This window comes from Lynx rufus, unplaced genomic scaffold (assembly GCF_022079265.1).
Source record: "Lynx rufus isolate CCGP_SWC_20201006 ecotype Redwood Valley unplaced genomic scaffold, mLynRuf1.p SCAF_1, whole genome shotgun sequence".
Taxonomy (NCBI): Eukaryota; Metazoa; Chordata; class Mammalia; order Carnivora; family Felidae; genus Lynx; species Lynx rufus.
This window is the reverse complement of record NW_025814823.1, coordinates 188,328,542-188,350,549: the sequence shown is the minus strand read 5'-3', so window position 1 is coordinate 188,350,549 and position 22,008 is coordinate 188,328,542. Positions and strand designations below refer to the sequence as shown.

The 22,008-nt window shown below is 46.3% G+C and overlaps 1 protein-coding gene across 1 annotated transcript in view; it reads left to right on the top strand.

The window, feature by feature from the left end:
- The window catches only part of ADRA1B (adrenoceptor alpha 1B), a 51,191-nt gene extending 31,014 nt beyond the window's left edge, over positions 1 to 20,177 (top strand). The window contains exon 2 of the mRNA XM_047073378.1: positions 19,570 to 20,177. Within this exon, the coding sequence (XP_046929334.1) occupies positions 19,570 to 20,177 (608 nt within the window). The remainder of the gene's footprint in view (positions 1 to 19,569) is intronic.
- The last annotated feature ends 1,831 nt before the right edge of the window (positions 20,178 to 22,008 follow it).

Sequence of the window (22,008 nt, the reverse complement as noted above, 5' to 3'; positions counted from 1 at the left end):
AAGACCTCAGAGCAGATGGACGGGCCAGCACCGGGCTGCTTTCACCACACACTTCAGCAGCCTCCAAACAATAAAGGAGGGATCATCCCGCCAAATGCGCTTCTTCACACGCTGGTGTTTTTCATGCTCTCCCCTCACATCCTGCCCCTCTGTGGTTTGGAAAGCTTCGTCCCAGATCAGTCAAACCTCCACCAACCGTACCCACCCGCTCCTGTCACAGGCAGTGGATTAGGACAAGAGGGGAGGGGACATGAACGCCCGGGCCTCACCCGTCCATCTGCTGTGAATGCCACTTTGCCAGGCAGATTTTTCTAGGAGCCCTCCTTGGCCTGAGCACGTGTTTCTGGAAGTAATGGGACCGTTTTTCACAATGATCCGTTGAAGTTCAGTGACATATTCAGACTTGGAAAGGGAACATCCGGTCCCAGCCTGCAGGGAAGGAACTGGACAGAGGAATTAGCACCCTTAAGTGAATTGCCCTTTTGGGTGACCCGGTGGAAAATTTAGCTCCATCTGGATGGACAGGTGGGACTGCCAGACCACAGAGAATGCAGGCGGCTCCTCGAGCTGACACCTGAACTGCCCCAGGATTGCCACCCAGCCACAGCCGGCTTTGGGGTCTCATTTTGCACAAGACCACCACATCTTTGTCAGAAATACGTGACAGAAAAGGGGGCTGTTCTGCCCTTTATGGCCTTGGCTTCATTCCATCTTTTGGTCTCTATTTATTTATTTTTCTCCTCCTATGAAAATGTTGCCCTATTCTCTCCCTTTGGCTCCTAGCGTTGACCCTTCTTTTTAAAAAAAAAATTTTTTTAATGTTTATTTATTTTCGACAGAGAGAGAGACAGAGCATGAGCAGGGGAGGGGCAGAGAGAGAGGGAGACACAGAATCTGAAGCAGGCTCCAGGCTCTGAGCTGTCAGCACAGAGCCCGACGTGGGGCTCGAACTCAACAGACCGCGAGATCATGACCTGAGCCGATGTCAGATGCTCAACCGACTGAGCCACCCAGGCACCCCTGGCATTGCTCCTTCTGCAGATGATAGAAGAGTCTATGGTTTAAACACCCCTTTTCCCCCCACCTTCTCAGGTCCCTGGGACTTACTTTTTACAAAGCCAGGAAATGACAGAAGGATGACTTTTCAATTCTAAATAATCACAGTTCCTCCCGGATTTGGCAGAGAAGATGAGTCATCTGAAAACTAGTATATTCACACCCAAACATGGGTCTTCTGCCCCCCACACACACATGCACCCATACCCCACGCTCCCCTGTGGAATCTGCTCCACTTTTTCTTTCAGTCCTTGGATTTTTGGTGGCTTGCCTCACAAAGTCCAAACAGCAGACGAGGGGAAAGCAAGAACTCGTGGGTTATAATAAAACTCTACTGTCTAATAGCTCTGTGACTCTGAGCAAGTTACTTCTCTTCCAAGCCTCAGTTTCAACACCTGTAAAATGGGGACAATCACTGTATGTCCCACACTGAATCGTTTTGGGTATTGAATGAAATAATGCACATCAGGGGATAGATACAGAGCTTGCGACCTACAAGCTCTCAGTAGGTGGCATCTGCCATTGTCATTGTTGTGGTTAAATTCAGATCACCACCACCTTCTGTGTTTTCTTTGGAACCATTGTAAAGACTGAGTCCGTTTCTAACCATCGTGAGAGTCAGCATGCATTTTCTACCTTCCTTGTGATCAGGACGCTGTGTAGGAAGTCAGGCCTCCTCTCAAAGACTGAATAACCTTAAGTTACAAGCTCTCTAAAACACACTTGCTCTGTTGCCATTAAAACCTCACTGCACCCTTCCCACAAAGTATATATAAGTATATATATATATATATATATACTCCCCTGTCCTCCCAGCTCCTGTCTCCTCAAAACACACGAGGAAGGAATCGTTTTGCAGGAAAGTTCCCTGAAAGCAGCGAAGTCAAATAACACCTCCTTCCCAAACTATCACCCACCCACACCTCTCTGTCCCTACGTGTAACCAGCACCTCCTGGTTTTCTTCCAGGCACCTTCACACCGAATGTTCCAGGGAAATAACAAGTCTCCAGTTTGTGGGAATCCGCGCTGAGGTAGCAGAGAGATCAGTTGCTCTGGTGTCAGGCCTGGAACTGAATCCTGTCTCCACCGCTCTGTAATCTTGAGCAATTTCCTCAGTCACTCTAAGCCATAGTTTTTTTATCCATAAAATGGGCATAGTAATTGTATTCACCTCATAGGCTTGTGGGGACTGAATAAAATAATCGTTGGAATTGCCTTGCTTCCCCAGTCAGTGCTAATCTCCTGGATTAAATTCTCAACTGGTTCCAGGCACTTGGGAAGTGTTCAGTAAAGAGCTGCTACAAAGTGGAGCAAAGCAGGGGCAATAATCTAAAAACCTACATCAAACCCAACGGAGCATTTATTTACATGGGAAGAGATGGAAGACATCGTATTTCTGAAAATCTAGAATTTCTGTGAGGAAAGGAACTGTCTTTGGGAAAATGTCTTAATTAGAGCCGAAGGTGGAAAGTGAAACCCATCTCCCCAGTCACCGTCCCCAACTGAACCCTCCCCGCTGAGGCCAGAGCAACCAGAAGAGAGAAGAGAAATGCTCAATGCTCGCCTTAAACAAGAAAGAAAGAAAAGAAAAAGCAAAGAATTTGGAACTCTTGGAGTAACCTGGGAGGAGAGGGGCTGAGACAGGAGGGGCCAAGGAGGGGAGCGGGGAGCCCAGCATTAAGCAGGGCTTCAAATGCTTGGTGTGTTGGTATGGGTGATTTTCGTCTTGTGGGATCATTGCCTTAAGGTGGTATATGCAGAACGGGCTGTCAAAGGAAATGGAGCCCAAGAAGCAGGAGAGGAATGAATGAAGTTAGCCCCCTGTTCCACTCTAGGAACCCAGAGACTTTAGGGGAGGATTTTGGACTTTCCAAGGTTAAGGAAAAGGGACACTCAAAATAATCCCCCCTAGCTTTCAAAGGGCAGTGAGACTCCCAGCCGACATCTGGGCTACACAAATATAAACAGCACAGGCAGTAGATATTAAACCCACCCAGTCCTGTCTTCATAGCAATTCACAGAAGACATTCCCATGTGGCCTCAGTAAACCCAGCCAGCTCCCTGTCCTCCAGGTACTTCTACCTGTAAATTTCCTAGCAGTAAGGAGCCTTTGAGCCCTGAGAAAGGGCTGGAATTTCAGGGTCATTGTGTGGTGTGCCCGTGAACCTAGATCAGGAAGCAAGATAAAGTCCCATTTTGCTAAAATCTGGGGTGGGCAGGCCTTCAGCAGCAAAGACTAATCATTTTATTATACTATATTAATGAGACCAATGATGTGCCTGGCTCCCACAATACACAACGGCAGGAGAGGGTTCTGACAAGAAGACAGGACAGCCCTACAGACAGTGGAGTAGCATCATCACCCACTCTGTGATTGAGAAGCTCTGAAGGCCGCAGGACCCTGCAGGGAGGAGAATGTCCCAGACCAGACCGTACAAGTGGAAAGGAGACACAGCGCTATCCATGAGTCCCAGTCCAACCTGACCCTGCAAAACCAGTTTGGAAAGAGGGAAAAGTTTTGATCACCACCAGCCAAAGGACAGAACAGAGAGATGAGTCAGAGAGAGGAAGGCAGGGAAGTCAGCAGACAGCTGCCGAGGGAAGGGATGAAAGGCATTGCACAAGGCCTAATGGCCTGAGTGGCCCACTTCCCCATCTGATTCCCCAAGGCCAGTAATTGTCCCTGCTCTCTCATGGAGCCTTTCATCCCAACACACCAAGCCTCTCCGCCAAGCGGCAGGTTCACATGTTCCTCAGAAAGAAGGATCAAGTGTGCGTGGCCTGTTTGTTCTGGGCTCAAAGACACTCTGGCTGCAGGTATATATTTGTACCTTCTCCCCCAATTTTCATTCCACCTCTAAAACCAAGTGAACACAAAGCTTAGAATCTGAGAAGGAGGAGGTTAGCTAACGCAACCCCCCCATTTCATACTTAAAGAAATGGGAGCCCAGAAAGGTGATGGTCTGGCCTAAAGGTCTGCCAGCTACTTGCCCTCTGTTGGCTCTTTTTCTCCTATAGGCTAAACCTTTCTCTCTCTCTCTCTCTCTCTCTCTCTCTCTCTCTCTCCCTCCCTCTCTCTCCTCTTTCCCTCTCAATTTCTCTTGCTTTCTCTCTTTCATTACAAAAGCAGTGTTTGTTCATTGCAAAAATAATTTTAAATACACAGTGAAAGTCTTCCCATAAACCCATCCTTCAGAAATATAACCACTAAGAACAATTTGGTATGTATTCACCCAGATTGTTTTTTCTGTGAGCATGCTAATACACTCTCACAACACACACACACACACACACACACACACACACACACACACACCGTTTCTTTATTAAAAATCAGATCAGATCATAGAGGTACCTGGCTGGCTCAGTTAATTAACTGTTAATTAATTGACTTTGGCTCAGGTCATGATCTCATGGTTCGTGAGTTTGAGCCCCACATCAGACTCTGTGCTGACAGTGCAGAGCCTGCTTGGGATTCTCTCTCTCTCCCTTTCTCTCTGCCCCTCCCCCACTCACTCAAGCTCTCTCTCAAAATAAAATAAAGTAAACTTAAAAAAAAAATCAGACCGGGGTGCCTGGGTGGCTCAGTAGGTTTAGCGTCCAACTTGGGCTCAGGTTATGATCTCACACTTCGTGAGTTCAAGCCCCGCATCCAGCTCTGTGCTGACAGCTCAGAGCCTGGAGCCTGCTTCAGATTCTGCGTCTCCCCCTCTCTCTGCCTTTCCCTGGCTTGCGCTCGTTCGCGCTGTCTCTCTCATTCTCTCTCAAAAATAAACATAATTTTTTTTAATTTTATTTTAAAAATCAGACCATAGTAGACACTGTCTCCTGAAATTTGATTTTTTTTTTCTAGTTAATTCTGTCATGGATATCATTCCTTGTAGACGTAGCTTATCATTTTAACAATGTATGATTTTTCATTGTGCGATGATACATGGCTTATTCCCCAACCCCTATTGTTAGAAATTTAGATAATTTCCAATCTGGGGGAACTTTACCACAGTTCTTTATACTTTTATTTTTCCTCCCTTTTAAGAGTTCTTCTGTAGGATAAATTCCTGGACGTTGGAGTACTTAGTTCAAAAGCTATGCTCATTTTAGTTTTATTAGATAATGCCAATTTTCCACCCCAAGTCTACACTCTCACCCAGAATATACGAAAATGTCTGCTTTCCCACACCTTTGCCAAATTGAGCATAAGCAATATCTTAAATTTATTCCAAACTAATAGACCTGAAATATTTTGCTGCTGTTTAATTTACATTATTTATTTTGTGAAGGAGTTTTACTATGTTTTCGATAATTCACTGGCTGTCTGCTCTACTTATTCTTGTTATTTGCTTATCTGTAACGATTTGCTTTGTTTTCTATTGAGTTGTTTTTTTCATGATTGATTTGAAAGAGAGGATTAGAAATATTATTCCTTTTACTGCTATTTGAATTACAAATATTTCTCTCAGTTCTTCCCTTAGCTTTGTTCTCAAAGTTTGCAACCTTATAGAAATGTCTAGGCAGACTCATCAATGCTTTTCTTTGCAGATCCTGGATTTCTGTCATCCTTAAAAAGTTCTTTCTTATTTCAAAATAATAAAAATATTTACTTGCATCTTCTAATATTTTAATAATTTTTATACTTAAAATCTTGGATCTAGCCGGGTTTATTTTGATGTAAGGATCTAGCTTTATTTGTCTCTAACTAGCTAGCCTGGTATCCCAATACTGCCTATATAAGCATCTCTTCTTTCCCATAAACATTGAAATGGCATATAAAATTCTCATGGACACTTGGCTCCTTTTCCAAACTATATCATTGCATTGATCTATCTGCCTTTTCTTGCACTTCCTGCCCTAGGATTTCTTAAATTACTGTGGTTTTATGATAGGTTTTAATATCTGTAGGAGTGGGTTTACCCATCATCCCAATACCATCGTTCTTTATTTATTTCAAGTGACCTGGCTATTTTTGCATAGTTATTCTTACACATTCCATATGCTTCTATATATTTGGATCATTTAATACCCCCCCAAAACAAAGAAGCAAACAAAAAACCATCCTGTTGGCATTTTAATGAAGTTGTCTTCAATTTACAGATTAATTTGGGGAGAACTGAAGTTATCATCAAAAGAGATTTCCTGTACTAAAGCAAGCTATGTCTCCCCATTTATACATGTCTCCTTTTTATGCCCCTTTATAAAGCTTTATGGCTTCCTTCATATAGATCCCCTAACACTCAGTTTCTAAAAGTGCTCTTCAGGGAAATTGCTCTTTCCAGCGAGGTCAAAGCATGGATCACATTCAGTCTGGCATCAAAGATGGCTTCTTAAGTGCTGTGGAAACCACACCACCCCATCTGCTCTCAACTCCGGGCCTAAACCAGGAGGTAGCTTCCCTTCTGGAAGATGTAATGTGCCAATCAATTAATCAGTGGGTAAGCCCTGTACTAGAAGTATAGGACACAGACCCCATCTTCAAGGAGCTTTGGCTCTGCCTAAGGAGACAAGAGGCACATCCCTTAAGAATGGCATTCTGGGGGCGCCTGGGTGGCGCAGTCGGTTAAGCGTCCGACTTCAGCCAGGTCACGATCTCGCGGTCCGTGAGTTCGAGCCCCGCGTCGGGCTCTGGGCTGATGGCTCAGAGCCTGGAGCCTGTTTCCCATTCTGTGTCTCCCTCTCTCTCTGCCCCTCCCCTGTTCATGCTCTGTCTCTCTCTGTCCCAAAAATGAATAAACGTTGAAAAAAAAAATTTAAAAAAAAAAAAAAAAAAGAATGGCATTCTGTACTAACCTATGTGTTGTAGACTCTGTTCTAATGGGAAGTAAACAGGAGGCCTGGAGCAGTCAGGGAAGATTCCAGGAAGGAGATGGGAACTCAACTGGGTATTGGCATGTGGTTACCATTTAAATAAAGAAAAGGAAGGAAGCAAGGTATAAGCAAGGGAATCACCCTATAATCACTTACTCAGCACTTGCTATGAATCTGAAACTGGCCTAAGCATATGAAAAGGAGATTATGTGTCCAACAAATGTCTTTACACATTCACTATAAGCAAGCTCAGCGTTAGGTGCTAGAGAAACCAAGATGAGAAGGATTGACCCTCGCCTCAAGAATCTTGTAAATAAGGGAGACAGACTCTCAGCTAAGTCCAACAACTGTTATGATAGAAATCTGTGGAGTGAAAAGCAAACACTCTTAATCTAGTGATTGTGCACCTCCTGGGTACTCATGGATGGGATTCAGTGGGCCTGTGAGCCCCTCAAATTATATGGTGCTAAGTTACCTGCGTAACCAGCATCGGCAGGTGACAAACCACTTGGGTAGAGTGACACAAAACTCTTGGTTTCTAGATCCTGGAGTCTTAATGGCTAAATAAAATATACATAAAGACACCATTACAATAACAAGTAAACAATTCTAGACTTCCCCCACCCCAGAAGTGTAAGTGTTCTAAGAGTCCAGAGGCAATACTGTCTTGTGGAAACAGCCCAGCTTTGGGACCAGGCAGATTTGGGTTTGAATCCCAGCTCTACCATTTAATGGCTGTGGTGACACCGGGTGTGTTCTGTACCCTCAGAGACTTGATTTCCACATCTGTAACTGAGAATTGAAAATTAGAGAACCCACCTCTCCCTCCCACCTATTGTGAGGGTGAAATGAGGTAAGGTGTACAGGTCTCCTGGATCTTAGCAGGTCTTCATGGACTGCTCATTCCCTCCGCTTGCTTTCACACTTCTAAGGAAGCCATGCAGTGGGAGGCTGTGGTTGTATGTCGGAGGATTCTGAGGGAGGTTTGGAAAGGATGGAGAGGAGAGGGGGACAGTGAAAGGCATCTCAGACCAGTGGACAGTGTGAATAAGGGGAAAGAAGCCAGAAAAGTGAAGTCATGTTGTGAAGATTCAGTCCATTGCAGCCCACTTGAGAAGGTCTTAAATTCCAGCCTAAGCAGTTTGAACTTTATCCTGTAAACCATAGGAGTCACTGGAAGGTTTGGGGCAAGACTGTCAACCCCATGGTGAGGTGGCTCTTAGCCCAGCCTCTACTCATCCATAAATCCCAAGATACCTAGGAAAACAATTTTAAAAATAAAATTGTAACAGGAGCTAAGGCAACGCTTTCCACCTCGGGATCTTGTTAAAAGCGGATTCTGACTCACTGGCTCACCGAGGTTCTGCATTTCTAACATGAACCCAGGTGATATGGATGCTGTTTATCCATAAACCTCATTTTGAGTAGCCAGGGCTAACACATTTCAGTTTTCCTGTAACACATGTTGGCTGAGTGCCTGTCATGTGTCAGGCACAGTTCTAGGCCTTGGGGGAAAAGAAAAAATCAGACATGAACTCTCTTTTCTAGAAGCTCACAGTCTAATCAGAGGAGACGAGTAATTCAAGGTAGGAAGTGATAAATGCCATATTTTAGGTTCAGAGAAAGTGCTTTGACAAATCGGCAAAGAGAGAGATTGTTCCCAGTTGAGGGAGAAATTGCCTGGTGCTTAAGGAACTGAATAGAAGCTTCTTTTTTTTATTATTATTAAACAATTTGAGTAAGAACCCAGACTTCAAAGTTGGATTTTAATCCTTACCAGACACATGATTTTGTTAATCTCTTAAACCTCAGTTGCTTCATCTGTAAAATAAATGAGATACGGTAACAGCAGGGCTGCTGGAGGATTGCACCAAGTGTTTGTAAACATAGTACCTAATAACTGGTTCTTAGGTTACTGTAAATGGGGGCTCTGGTGACTATCATTGTTCTCATCATTTGCTTTAAAACTTAACATGTCTAGTGGCCCCGAAGATATCATATTTGTTGGACAATTTCATGAACTCATTCCAGGGTTAAGTGTCCAGGGTTAATTCCTCAAAGGGAATTTCCACATCCAAGGAAACCTCCTTTATAAAATTGGTGCTGAAAGAATTAGCAACTATTTCAAATGTTTCAAGTTTTTATTGAGCCAAACTGTTTCAGCTGGGGAGACGCAGCTTGGCCATAGGTGTAGCTAAAAGCTCCTAAAAAGAGCCATGTTGAAAAGGAGTTCCACTCTATTTACAAGCTGATCAAAATGGTTTTACCACCCACTGGCTCCCCTGAGGTCATCCGCTTGTCTGATGCTCACTGTGAAATAAGTCAAATCAAACCTCTAATCCTCGAGTCTCAGAATGTCAGTGCCCTGGGGGATGTTACAAGCCACCGGGCCCCTGGTAGACCCGATACATGCTACATTATGTCCCCATGCCCTGGGGCAGTCTCCGAGGCTGCCGGTTGGTCATTCCTCCAACCACTGTTTAATGATGCCTACGGATGTAGGAATACATACAAAATTAAAAGGGCCCCTTTTCTGCTCTGCAGTAAGGGAATAAGGGCAGGGCATCCACAGGTATACCAGGAACTAACAGAGGAGGCTGCTGGGCTCAACAACAGAAGATGTCATCTCATACTTCTTTCTTCCTATTACCTGTGGGGGGGCCTTGGGCAAGTGCCTCCTCCACCTGGACCTCCAGTTCTTCATCTGCAAAGTAGGGATAATCCCACTTTGCTCATAGGCTATTACAGGAATTAAATGAAATAGAGCAAGCAAAGTTGGCTGACACGTAATAAGGACCCAATAAACACAGTGTCTTTTGGTTTACTTCTTATTTTTAAAATAATATTCACTGGCTTTTTCCCAATTACAAAAGTAATTCATGTTTATGGAGCAAATTTTTGGAAAACACCAAAAAACACACAGAGGGAAAATTCACCCATGAGTCTACCAACAAAGGGTAAACACTGTTGAGGTCTCCTTCCCTGTATAGCCTTCAGTCCTTTATCCACATCCACATGCATCTTTTGTTTCCCCATTTGCTGTACTGGTGGTCACTGACAGCTTCTGTGAGAGGCAGCCTGGGTTCAAATTCTAATTCTATCACCCACTAGCTCTGAGACATCCAGCAGTTTACCTTCCGTCCTCCTGAGCGTAGTAATCACGGCCTCCAGGCGGGGCGCATGCAGGTTGGCCACCGTCACCTGGGAGTGCTGCAGACTACCCTGTGGAATGGCGCCCCCTAGCGCTGCGCCAGGCACAGTCATGCCGAGCTGCCTTCGGAACAGAGCCGGTTGAAGGCAAGGGAAGGTCAAAGCATTTACCTAGTGATTGGCGCAGAGTTAAGAGCTTGTCAAACGGTAGATAACTCTTCTACAAACGCACCCCGTGGTTTTGAAGACTGGAGGTTCCCAGAGGGTTGAGAACTTGTGTTCACTGTTCAGTTTTGTTGAATGGCACTTTAAGGACCACTGGGACCACATCCAGCCAAGAAATGCTTCTCCCTGAGCTGATCCCGCTCAGCCTTAGCTTTTGATCCTTACACTTCACAACCCCTCGACGTGGCCCTTGTAGTGTGGCTGGGCTCACTGCACCTTCTGCTTGCCGCTCTGCCCCTCCCCCTCAGGTTCCAGCTCCTACTCTCCCCACCTGGGTGGAAGTGTTCAGAAGTGTTGTCCCATTGGATCTGCTTAAAAGGCCTCAGTGGGAGGCCACCAAGAGGCTTTAGAGTAGAGCCGCAGGGTTTCCCAGGGCGGCTCTTAGACTGCTGCTCAAATTAACTATGGATTTGAGTTGGTGTGCAAGACAGCTTGGCAGGACAGCTAGAGATGGCCCAGGAAACTCTGAACCACATACTCATTCAGTCCATCATGAAGCAAATTTTAGTTAGCACCTACCATGTGCCCGGCGCTGGGTTCTCCCATGAGAAAGTTGTTCCTTCAATCCTTTAGATTCCTCAAAGGGGAATTCCTCTCAGTTTAGCAAGTAGTTAATACCCCACAACCCCCGTCAACCTCCCTTTTTAAAAAAGAGAGCATGCCTCAGGCCCACCACTGTCTGGAGCGACCCAGAGATACTAATATCATTTTCTTTTCATCTTCTGTTCCCCTACCATGACATTTTCTTTGTAACAGATTTGAAAATAATGATAAAAAGCTTCCTAAGAAAGTTTAAGTTGAGACACCAAAAGTGAGTTGATCTAGAGAAAAGCATTAAGCAGCCGGTGGTCCAGGCAATCGAGTAACTGATGCTTGGGAGCCCTAGACTTGGGATGGTGAGCCTTAACCTTTTCATGGCTGCTGACGCCTTCAAGCCCATGATGACAGCTATGGGTCCTCCCCCAGAACAATGTGTACAATTTCCACATGTTCGAGAACCACGTGGCGCCCACCCTTGGGCCTGCATTGGAAAGAGCAGTAGGGTGGGTGGTCCCACATCAGCACGGTAGATCCTGTCCTCTCCGTCACCCTCCCCATCTTTGCATGCTGGTACTGGCAGTAACCACAGCATCGGCATTGGCAATGACAGTTGTGTTTGAAGCAGTCGGAACAGCTGTACTTACTGGGTACTCTCAACACGCCAGGCACTTGCCAAGCCTCAGTTCATCTCCTCCGCACAGAAAGAACTATCACCATCCCCGTTTTCCAGGAAACTGGGCCTCGCCGAGCTCAAGGAGCTCAGCTGGGAAGCCAGAGTCAGCACCTGAACCCAGATCTACCTATGTCTGCACCGGTCCTTAACGCCTGACCTCCACGGCCTCCACAAATGTTTGTTGAATCAAATGAATGACACTTGAGCAGGTCCTGGCAGTCGTTCTGCTCATCACCAGCTGAGTGACCTTGAACAAGTCACTCACCCTCTCTGAGCCTCCACGAAGGAAGGTTTCCTGGCCCTGTCAGGCCGTGATCATGATGGTAAGATGCAGGGCAAGGCGCACCACACCATTTCATGAGCAAGAGAAGGGGAGCCAGGCTCAGAGGCACGTCCCACAAGCTGGTGGCCACGTCGTAGAGACTGGCACCACCCTGACCTGAAGCAGAAAGAACAGGCTTCCAGGAACCCACATCTCCTGTTGATATTCCCTTTCCCTCTCCTCATGGCTTTTTTGGCCCCCAAGGTCTGTTTGGATATCCCGGTCCTGATCCTTTTTTAAGCCAACGAGGCTCAGCGCCTTCCCTATTACAACTTCTTGGCTGTAACAGGGCCCGCCTGGGTAGCAAACAAGACCCCTCAGCCCTGTAGCTTCTGTGCAGCTGGGGCGAGGGGAGGAGGGAGCAGCAGAAATATGCTTGGAATCCGAGAGACCGCCGTCCAGTCTTTGACCCACACTGCCCCTCGGTGGTAAGTCCAGAGAAGAGGGCACATCCCAGCAAGGCTGAGCAGGGCTTCCAACCCCAGCTTCAAGAAGACTCTGAATTTTAAGGCTGGAGAGAACCCAAATGAAACCACTCCCCGAAAGGAGGGAAACTGAGGTTCAGAAAAGGAAAGCAGCCTACTCAGAATGAAATATCTAGTTACCAAACACTGGTCCCACACATAGACTTTCTGTAATCAGATTTCCAGTCCAATCAGTGATTGACAGGAATAAGAATTATTTGGTTAATTAGCATTCATGCAAAGTTGACTGGGTGGCAGGTTCCTGGTACCCTGAGTGCTAAAAAGGACTTGACATGTTTTATCTTCTTAGTTCTCAAAATAACCCAGAGGCATGGCACTATTATTAGCCCCATTTTACTGATGAGAAAACTGAAGCTTAGGGACAGTGTGAAACTTGCCCAAGGTCACATGGCTGCTGGGGAGACAGCCTGGATTCTATTCTAAGGAGTCCAATTCTAATAAGGAAAGGGACTCTGTCAGAAGCCACTGAAGGTTTGCTCAGGGTGGGCATGCGATCTACGGTCTTCACGGGGCCAAAATAAAACAGAATGCAAAGGAAACAAGAGGGCAAAGTCATTATTCAGCTTTCAGACAAGCAAAGATTAAAACCTGACCAAACCCAGAGTTGCAGAGATGTAAAGAAACTATCACAATCATATACAGCCAACAGGAAGGTAAATTGGTACAATTAGTTCAGAAGGCAATCTGGCTAGCTTTCAGCACTTAAATGTGGCACTGAGTCAGTGATTCCTCGTGTAAGAGTTTATCCCACAGAAACACTCAAACATGGAAAAAGCAAAATGCATGAGGCTTTTCATTACTACAGTCTGTAACAGACAAAACTTGGAAATCACTACTTGACTATCATTAGAAAAGAGTTAAGCCTGGAGAAAGTTAAGCTACTATATATCCAGATGGTAGGATATAATGTCCCGACATGGGGAAATGTCTTAAATATTTTCTAAGTGAAGAAAGAAATTGGGGGAAAGATATGAGTATAACTCCCATTTAAAAAAAAAAACAATTGAAAAGGATAAAAATAAAAAATAAAACTGTGAGCTCTGGTCCCCTCTACCTGAATGGAGAAGAATTTTCACTTTATAATATGTAGATTTTTTTTTTTTCGTAATGTAATTTTTAAAAAATCAGCATGGATCACTTTTTCATTTTACGTAAGTGAGGTTTTTCTAATAGACTATTTTTAGAGCAGTTTTAGGTTCACACCCAAATTGACAACAAGGTATTGAGATTTCCCATACACCTCCTGCCCCCCCACATGCACAGGCTCTGCAATTATCAACATCCCCTACCAGAAGGGTACATGTGTTACAATGGATGAGCTTACATTGGCACATTTTCACCGAAAGTCCATAGTTTACATTAGGGTTCACTCTTGGTGTTATACATTCTATGGATTTGGACAAATGTATAATGACATGTATCCACCATCATAATGTCATACAGAATAGTTTCACTGCCTTAAAAAACCTCTGTGCTCCCTCTTTTTTTTTTTTCTTTGTAATAAAAATACACAAATCTGGAGAGGAAAAGAAAAGAAATGAAGAGGTGGTTCTTGCCCAGAAGGAATTTCTTTTAAGATTATTTATTTATTTTGAGAGGGCAGGGGAGGGAGGGGCAGAGATAGAAGGAGAGAGAGAATCCAAGCAGGCTTGGTTCTACCAGCCTGGAGCCCAGTGCGGAGCTCGATCTTACAAACCCGGAGATCATGACCTGAGCTGAAATCAAGAGTCAGATGCTTAGCTTATTGAGCCACTCAGGTGCCCCTTGGCAGAAGGAATTTAAAGTCTGGGTGTGGCCGAGGACTCAGTCAGCCCTGGAATGGCTTAACATTAACAGGCAAACCATAACAGAATAAGATGTGATTGTATACCTTCTGTGGGGTACAGAATAAAGAAGTCAATCTGAGTTGGGTGAGGTACATCAGGGAAGAGTTCTTGGAGGAGGCTCATGCCTGTGCCAGGATATAAAGTATTTTTGGAAAATGACCACTATGTATTATTTTCAAGGTGCCAGACCCTATGTCTAGTATTTTACAGGGATATTTTCATGTATTCAGAATATGGAACAGATACTGTCCCCAATTTATGGATGAGAATATTGAGTCTAAGAGGGCCAATTAACTTTTCTAATGTCAAACAGCCAGTACACACACAAAAAAGGGATTCAAAACCAGGTCTGTGTGATCCCAAGCCCTGTGCTCAAGCCACAGAATCACACTGCCTAAATCAGCAGAAGGATGATGAAAGGCAGCCAAAGAATGGAAGGCAAAGAATGATCTTCTTCTCAGAGGAACAAGTGGTTCAGGGAGTCCAAACTCACAATGTGGCTGTAAATAAATACAGTGAAAAAAGTCAGCAGCATCCCCTTACTTTTGGCTGAACACTTCTCAGAGCCATAGTCCTTGAAGAGTACTTTGTAAGAAAATAAAGGCAGAGATCCAGCCCATCATTGTCCTTGATACAAGGCTTCCAATACGATGGACGTGAAGAAGCACCAGACACAAATGCCACTTGGGTGTAGGGGGACAGAGTGACATTTATGCCTGTATCATAATGCCATGTGTGTTGTGTTGCAATGACCTGTTAACACATCTCTCTCCCCACATGCCTGTGGGCTGCCATGGGGCAGAGACCACACCCCAATTCATCTCTGTATCCCCCTCACCTTGGCCTCATGCCAACATCAGCAGGAGCTCAGTATTTGTGGAATGAGTGAATGAACAAACAAATGAACAGGTGTATACACATGTAAATAGCAGGCACTATCATATGTTGATGTCCTGATGTATAAAATAGGACCAACAATAGTACCTTCATCAAGGGATTATTGTGATAATTAAATGGGCTAATGGTATAAAGAGTTTAGCGCAAGGCCTATACAGAGCACACACACAATGCAAACAGTGGGTCTGAGGAATATTAGCCATTAGCCTTACTGTTGTTCCGTGTATCCTTTAAAACAGCCAGTCCCTAAGGATGTGTCCCCATTAAGCCATTTATTGCCTATTTTACTATCATCTTCAATGGGGCTCGCAAGCAAAGCTATGAGTATGTTTTCAGCATGCGTTCTCTCCAGCTCTTCATCCTCCTTACCTTTGCCACGACTGTCTATGCGTCCGCAGCCTCTATCCCAGGCCCTAAGTGTCCTCATTAAGACCGCGTGCCTACATGAAAAGATGCTCAACATCACTCCTCATCAGGGAAATACAAATCAAAACCACACTCAGATATCACCTCATGCCAGTCAGAGTGGCTAAAATGAACAAATCAGGAGATTACAGATGCTAGCGAGGATGTGGAGAAACAGGAACCTTCTTGCACTGTTGGTGGGAATGCAAACTGCTGCAGCCGCTCTGGAAAACAGTGTGGAGGTTCCTCAAAACATTAAAAATACATCTACCCTATGACCCAGCAATAGCACTGCTAGGAATTTACCCAAGGGATACAGGAATGCTGATGCATAGGGGCACTTGTACCCCAATGTTTACACCAACACTTTCAACAATAGCCAAATTATGGAAACAGCCTAAATGTCCATCAACTGATGAATAGAAAAAGAAATTGTGGTTTATATACACAATGGAGTACTACGTGGCAATGAGAAAGAATGAAATATAGCCTTTTGTAGCAACGTGGATGGAACTGGAGAGTGTTATGCTAAGTGAAATAAGTCATACAGGGAAAAAACAGATACCATATGTTTTCACTCCTATGTGGATCCTGAGAAACTTAACAGAAGACCATGGCAGGGAGGGGAAGAAAAAAAAAGGTTAGAGAGGGAGGGAGCCAAAACATAAGAGACTCTTAAAAACTGAGAACAAACTGAGGGTTGATGGGGGGTGGGAGGGAGGGGAGGGTGGGTGATGGGTATTGAGGAGGGTACCTGTTGGGATGAGCACTGGGTGTTGTATGGAAACCAATGTGAGAATAAATTTCATATTAAAAAAAAAAAGACCACATGCCTACACGTACACATGCTCATCAGCATTTATCCTCTAGGGTAACGCGCAAGGCTTCCAAGCTTTTCTAGGTTTCCCTCTCTCCAAAATCTATTCTCCAGTTTCCCACGTTGTCAAGACCAATGCCTATCCCCTTCAGACTCAGTGACAGAAACAAGGCCTTCCCTGGGGACAGAGACAACTCATTCCATGATGGATACTAGCTGTTCACACGCCATGTATTTGGATTTCAGCTGGGGTCTTCCATACAGTGTCTTAGTCCAAAGGAGTATGTGGGATGGTGGGGTGAAAATCTAATGGTGCTGGCCTTGTCACATATCAGATCACGAGGTGGCGCCCTCTTCTGCCTCATCTGAAGCAATCGCAGAATGTAGCCTACTCCCACATTTCCCCCTGAGTTGGGAGAAGAATCAGTGTAGTGGGGTGCCTGGCTGGCTCAGTCAGTAGAGCACGCGGCTCTTGATCTCAGGGTCATGAGTTTGAGCCCACGTTGGGCATGGAGATTACATCAATAAATAAACTTTAAAAAAAAAGAAGAAGAATCAGTGTACCTTGTACATATAATTAGCACTTACATCAAGGACAGCTGGGTAGATTAGTTGGTTGAGCATCCGGACTCTTGATTTCGGGGCTCAGATAACGATCTCATGGATTGAGGGCCAAGTCAGCCTCTGTGCTGACAGTGCAGAGACTGGGATTGCCTCTCTCTCTCTCTCTCCCTCTTCCCCCCCCTCCCGCTCTCTCTTTGTCTCTCTCTCTCTCTAAAAATAAATAAATAAAAAACTTTTTAGGGGCACCTGGGTAGCTCAGCCAGTTAAGCATCTGACTCTTGATTTCTGCTCAGGTCATAATCTCATGGTTTCGGGAGTTCAAGCCCCACATCGGGCTCTGCACTGACAGTGGGGAGCCTCCTTGGGATTCTCTCTCCCTCTCTGCCCCTCCTGCTATCTCTGTCTCTCTCAAAATAAACAAATAAACTTTATAAAATAGAGCACTTACACCCGGATACAGATAACCCTCTTTCTAAATGTAAACCTTTGCCTGGCTTAGCCCTGCACCAGGAGCCCAGCCATCTCCCCACCCTTGCCCACCACCACTACCGTCCTTGGCTTGCTAAGCAGAAAACTAGGAGGCTCCCTATAACAATAGGCAAACCTCAAAGAATCAAAAAGGAGAAGTGCTACAAGGGGGAAGCTCAAGTGTAGCCCAAAATCAAAGGATTTCTATCCTGTGGCTTCTATGCCACTGCCCCTTGGCATTTTCGGCCACTCTCTGGGACTCAGTGTTTCCATCTGCAAAAGAGGAGCTTGGATTTGTGATTGCTAAGACACCCCCCACCCCCATTCAGATATTCTAGGAGTGTGTGCTCTTCATTCGCCAAATGGAATCAAAGTTGATCCAGAAGACCAGGCCCTTGGGAAGCTCACAGTTTAAACAGAGGAGATAGGACAGGAATATGAAAGTCACTGCACCACCAACTTAGTGGCAGGGTTAGGGAACATAGTTTGAAATAACAAAATGTCCTGTAAAGTATAATTGCATATATCAAAACATTTAAAGATACATATACAACAGAGAAAAAAATCTGAAGGTATGTGCACCAAATGTAATTTCTCTGCATTGCAGGGTTATGTGTGCTTTTACAATATTTTTTCTTTTTTTCTTTTTTCTTTTTGTATTTTCTCATTTTTCCACCAAGGGTATTATTAATCACCTTTAAAAAAAACATATTTTGTACTCAAACAGACTTAGTTTGAATCCCAACTATACTACAAACATGCTGTGTAACCTGGGGCAAGTCATTTACCCTCTCCAAGTCTTAGCTGCCTTGCATTTAAAATGGAAATTGTTTTTAACTTAATATGCCATAAAATGTTTTTGGACCTCAAATTCGAGGGATGAGTTAATCATGTTTCTCCATCATAGCACCTCATTGTAAGGCCTCTCTCTTATTTCATTGATTTATTTCCTTTTATTCCCATTTCCCTCTGCCTACCCCCTTAGGCAACCATTTTGTGCTTGACATTTTTTGAAAGTGTTTTTGCAAAATGCGTGTGGTGGTTTGGTGTGTTACTTAAATAGTATTATGCTGTAAATCTCAATTCTGTTTCCTACTTTGTTCCTAAAGAGCGATGTTTTTAAGCCTTTGCACATTGCTATATGGACATGCCATTTTTAGGGCCTTATCTACCTGCTGCATAATCTCTGTGCTGGGCTTCTACCCCAGGCTACCTTTCCATAATTCTCAGTGAGGAACACCTATGTTCTCTCCAGCTGTCTATCACCATAAGCAACACTGCTCTCAGCATTCTTATAGGTGTCCCCTTGTGGACCTGTGTGAAAAGTCTTTGAGATCTATACCTTGCAGCAGAACCGCCAGGTTAAGAGGTATGTGTATATACTTGATGAGACCAAGTGGTGCCAGAATCTTCTCCAGTACAGCTTCACAGCCTGTGCTCCCCACCAGCCAGGCAGAAGGCTCCCCATGTCCCCACACCCCTGCCCACACTTGGCACTCTCTAGTTCCCTGATTTTTGCCACCCTAACAGATACCTTGTATCTCTTTGTGGTTTTCATTACTATTCATCCTACTCCCTAATATTTTGAGTACCCTGGCATACGTTAGCCCTCAGGTTTCCCCGCTTTGTAAATTGCCTGTTCACTTGCTTAGCCCACATTTCTACTGGGAATGCTCTTTTTCCTGTTGGTTTGCAGGAGTTCCTTATATATTCTAAATACCGAGATGGCTTGACTGTCTTAGACATTATAAATACCTTCTCCCACCCTTGCCTTGCAGTTCATCTTTCTGAAGTGTTAAGTCATTTTCCTTTCAGCCCTAGATCAAAAAGATCGTTCCTTTACTTTGTCTTTTGAAGTTTTACCTTTCACATTTAGGTCTTTAACACCTCTCGTATTTGCCATGGAAATCAATCGGCGTCAGCTTCAATGCCTCTTGTAGGGCAAAACAATATAGTTAAAGCGCCTAGCACAATGCCCCAAGAGCTGTGCAGTTGCGTGTGGTGATTATTATCACTGGAATACAAAGTGGTAAGCGCTGCCCTGGGATATCTAGAGAAATGGGAGGTTGGGTGCTGGTCAGCTAAACCAGGAAAGATTTTAGGGAGTTTCGGCGCTGGTTAGCTCAACCAGCCCCCCAAAAAGAATGTCGGATTCGCTCACTTGGAGAAGGGAGAGGCGAGCGCTCCAGGCAGCGAAAGGTGGCTTGGGCAAAGCCCTGGCAGCGGGAGCGCTTCCCGGGCACCGCGTTTAGGCGGAGCCCTCGGAGGAGAGGACCTGACTACTCACAAACTGCTGTCTGTCTTTCTGCCCGTGCCCACCCCACCCCTTCCCCTGCAGGCTCCCTGTTCTCCACCCTGAAGCCCCCCGACGCCGTGTTCAAGGTGGTGTTCTGGCTGGGCTACTTCAACAGCTGCCTCAACCCCATCATCTACCCGTGCTCCAGCAAGGAGTTCAAGCGCGCCTTCGTGCGCATCCTCGGGTGCCAGTGCCGCGGCCGCCGCCGCCGCCGCCGCCGCCGTCGCCTGGGCGGCTGCGCCTACACCTACCGGCCGTGGACGCGCGGCGGCTCGCTGGAGCGCTCGCAGTCGCGCAAGGACTCGCTGGACGACAGCGGCAGCTGCCTGAGCGGCAGCCAGCGGACCCTGCCCTCGGCCTCGCCGAGCCCCGGCTACCTGGGCCGCGGCGCGCCGCCGCCCGTCGAGCTGTGCGCCTTCCCCGAGTGGAAGGCGCCCGGCGCGCTCCTGAGCCTGCCGGCGCCCGATCCCCCCGGCCGCCGCGGCCGCCACGATTCGGGCCCGCTCTTCACCTTCAAGCTCCTGTCGGAGCCCGAGAGCCCCGGGACCGACGGCGGCGCCAGCAACGGCGGCTGCGAGGCGGCGACCGACGTGGCTAACGGGCAGCCGGGCTTCAAAACCAACATGCCCCTGGCGCCCGGGCAGTTCTAGAGCCCCCGGGGGGTTGGTGGGGAGGAAACCATCGTGGGGGGAGGGCGGGCGGAGGGGGGGAGGGGCGTCGGCGCCCGGAGGCGCGGGCCCCGGGGGAACCGGGGGGAGGGGGGCGGGGAGAGGGGCAGCTGCTTTTCTGGCAGGGGCATGGGTGCCAGGTACAGCGCGGAGAGCTGGGCCGAGCATGCTGACAGCCTGGGGGACCCGACGCCGGCCGGGATTTCCGTCTCTCTCTCTGTATATATCCAAACGAGTCCCTCTGTACATGTATTTAATCGTGGGTACACGTGCGTGTGTCTGTGCGGTGTCCGTGTGGTCTGCATGTGTGCGTGCGTGGGGCCGCCCGTCTGCGGGGGCAGAGCGAGTGTGCGCCCGGGAGGCAGCGGGGGCGTCGTTTGTCTCCGTGACTTCGTACCTCTCAAGCCCCTCCTTGTACTTCACAGAATGATGGCACTTGGGCGGGGTTGCAAACAAATCGGACATTAAAGGTCATTTCTCCTGTGCGCCTTTGAGTAGTTTGTGATCCGGGCGGTAGGCAGGATCTGGAGTCTCCTCTTCCTTCCCCTTCAGGTTTGTCCCCGTCAGTCCCACCGGTCCTGTGGACAATAGTTGTTCTGGAGCCCCTCGGCCCCGCTGCGGCCTTTGTCATTACCGCCATCCAGGGCTAAACAGATCTGACCCTGTGGCTGAAAGTGAGCCCGTGGATTTGTCCCATAAATCCTGCTTGCCTGTTTTTGACCCTTAGCGGTATCTAATCCTCCTGCTGTGGGCAACACTGGGCAAGCTCTAGCCTGGTCCCAGGGACCCCAATCCTAGCCGGGACTCTCTGGCCAGGACAGTTGGTGGGCCTGTCACTTGAGAGGGAATGGGATCCCAGGCAGAGAAAAGGGCTGGTTCCTTTCACCTCCTCCCCACATCCCTTTTAGGCCAAACACTCCATTGTTTACCTGTGTCCATGGAACCTGTAAAGAAACCCAGACTGAAGAATTTTCTGGATAAGATATGGATCTATGTGACCAAGCAACACACGTGAGCACAAGAACCCTCATAAGCTCTGCTGGGGAGCCTGCCTGAGAAAGAAGCAATGAGGAAAGTCACACAGAGAGGTGGGAGCCTGGGAGCCGGTAACCTCCCTTCTAGCCATTCTACTGATTTACTGTATGACCTGGACAAAGTCACATTGCCTTTCTGGATCTCGGTTTCCCATCTCTGTAATGATGGGACTGATTTTTAACATCTTTCCTGCCTCTGAAAGCCTCCAGTTTGCTAACAACAACAACAACAATAAATAAAGGATGGGGAACAAAACAGAGAGCATTTTTCTTCCCTGAAATTCAACAAAAACCATGACAGGAACGCACCTGCCTCAGTCCTTTCTTTTCCCTCTTTGCTTTCTCTATGCTGAACTTCATATTTTTTCAAATGGCAGGAGCCTTCTCCAACAATGTTAGCACATCAATCATTTCTTCTATAGGCAATTGAAATAGAAAAGGCTTAGTGAAAAAGGAGCAAGCGATAGTTCATGTAACTGAAAAGTGTAGGGGTATCAGGCATGGCTGCATCCAGGAGTTTAAACAAGATTGTCAACTTGTTCACAGGTTCTGATGCTTTTATTTAGCTTTCAACTTCTAGCTCTGCTTATCTCTCCCTGTTTCTGAAAATAGCTTTCTCACACCATTGTTACAACTTAAACCCCTGGAAAAGGAGAAATATCTCCCACTAATTCTGACACGAAAGAAAGAGAGTCCTGAGAGGCTAGGTATTCTGTGTCAGAGACCCCTTTGAGACTCTGTACAGTCTCAAGGAGAAAGCTGTACATTCTCCTTCCATA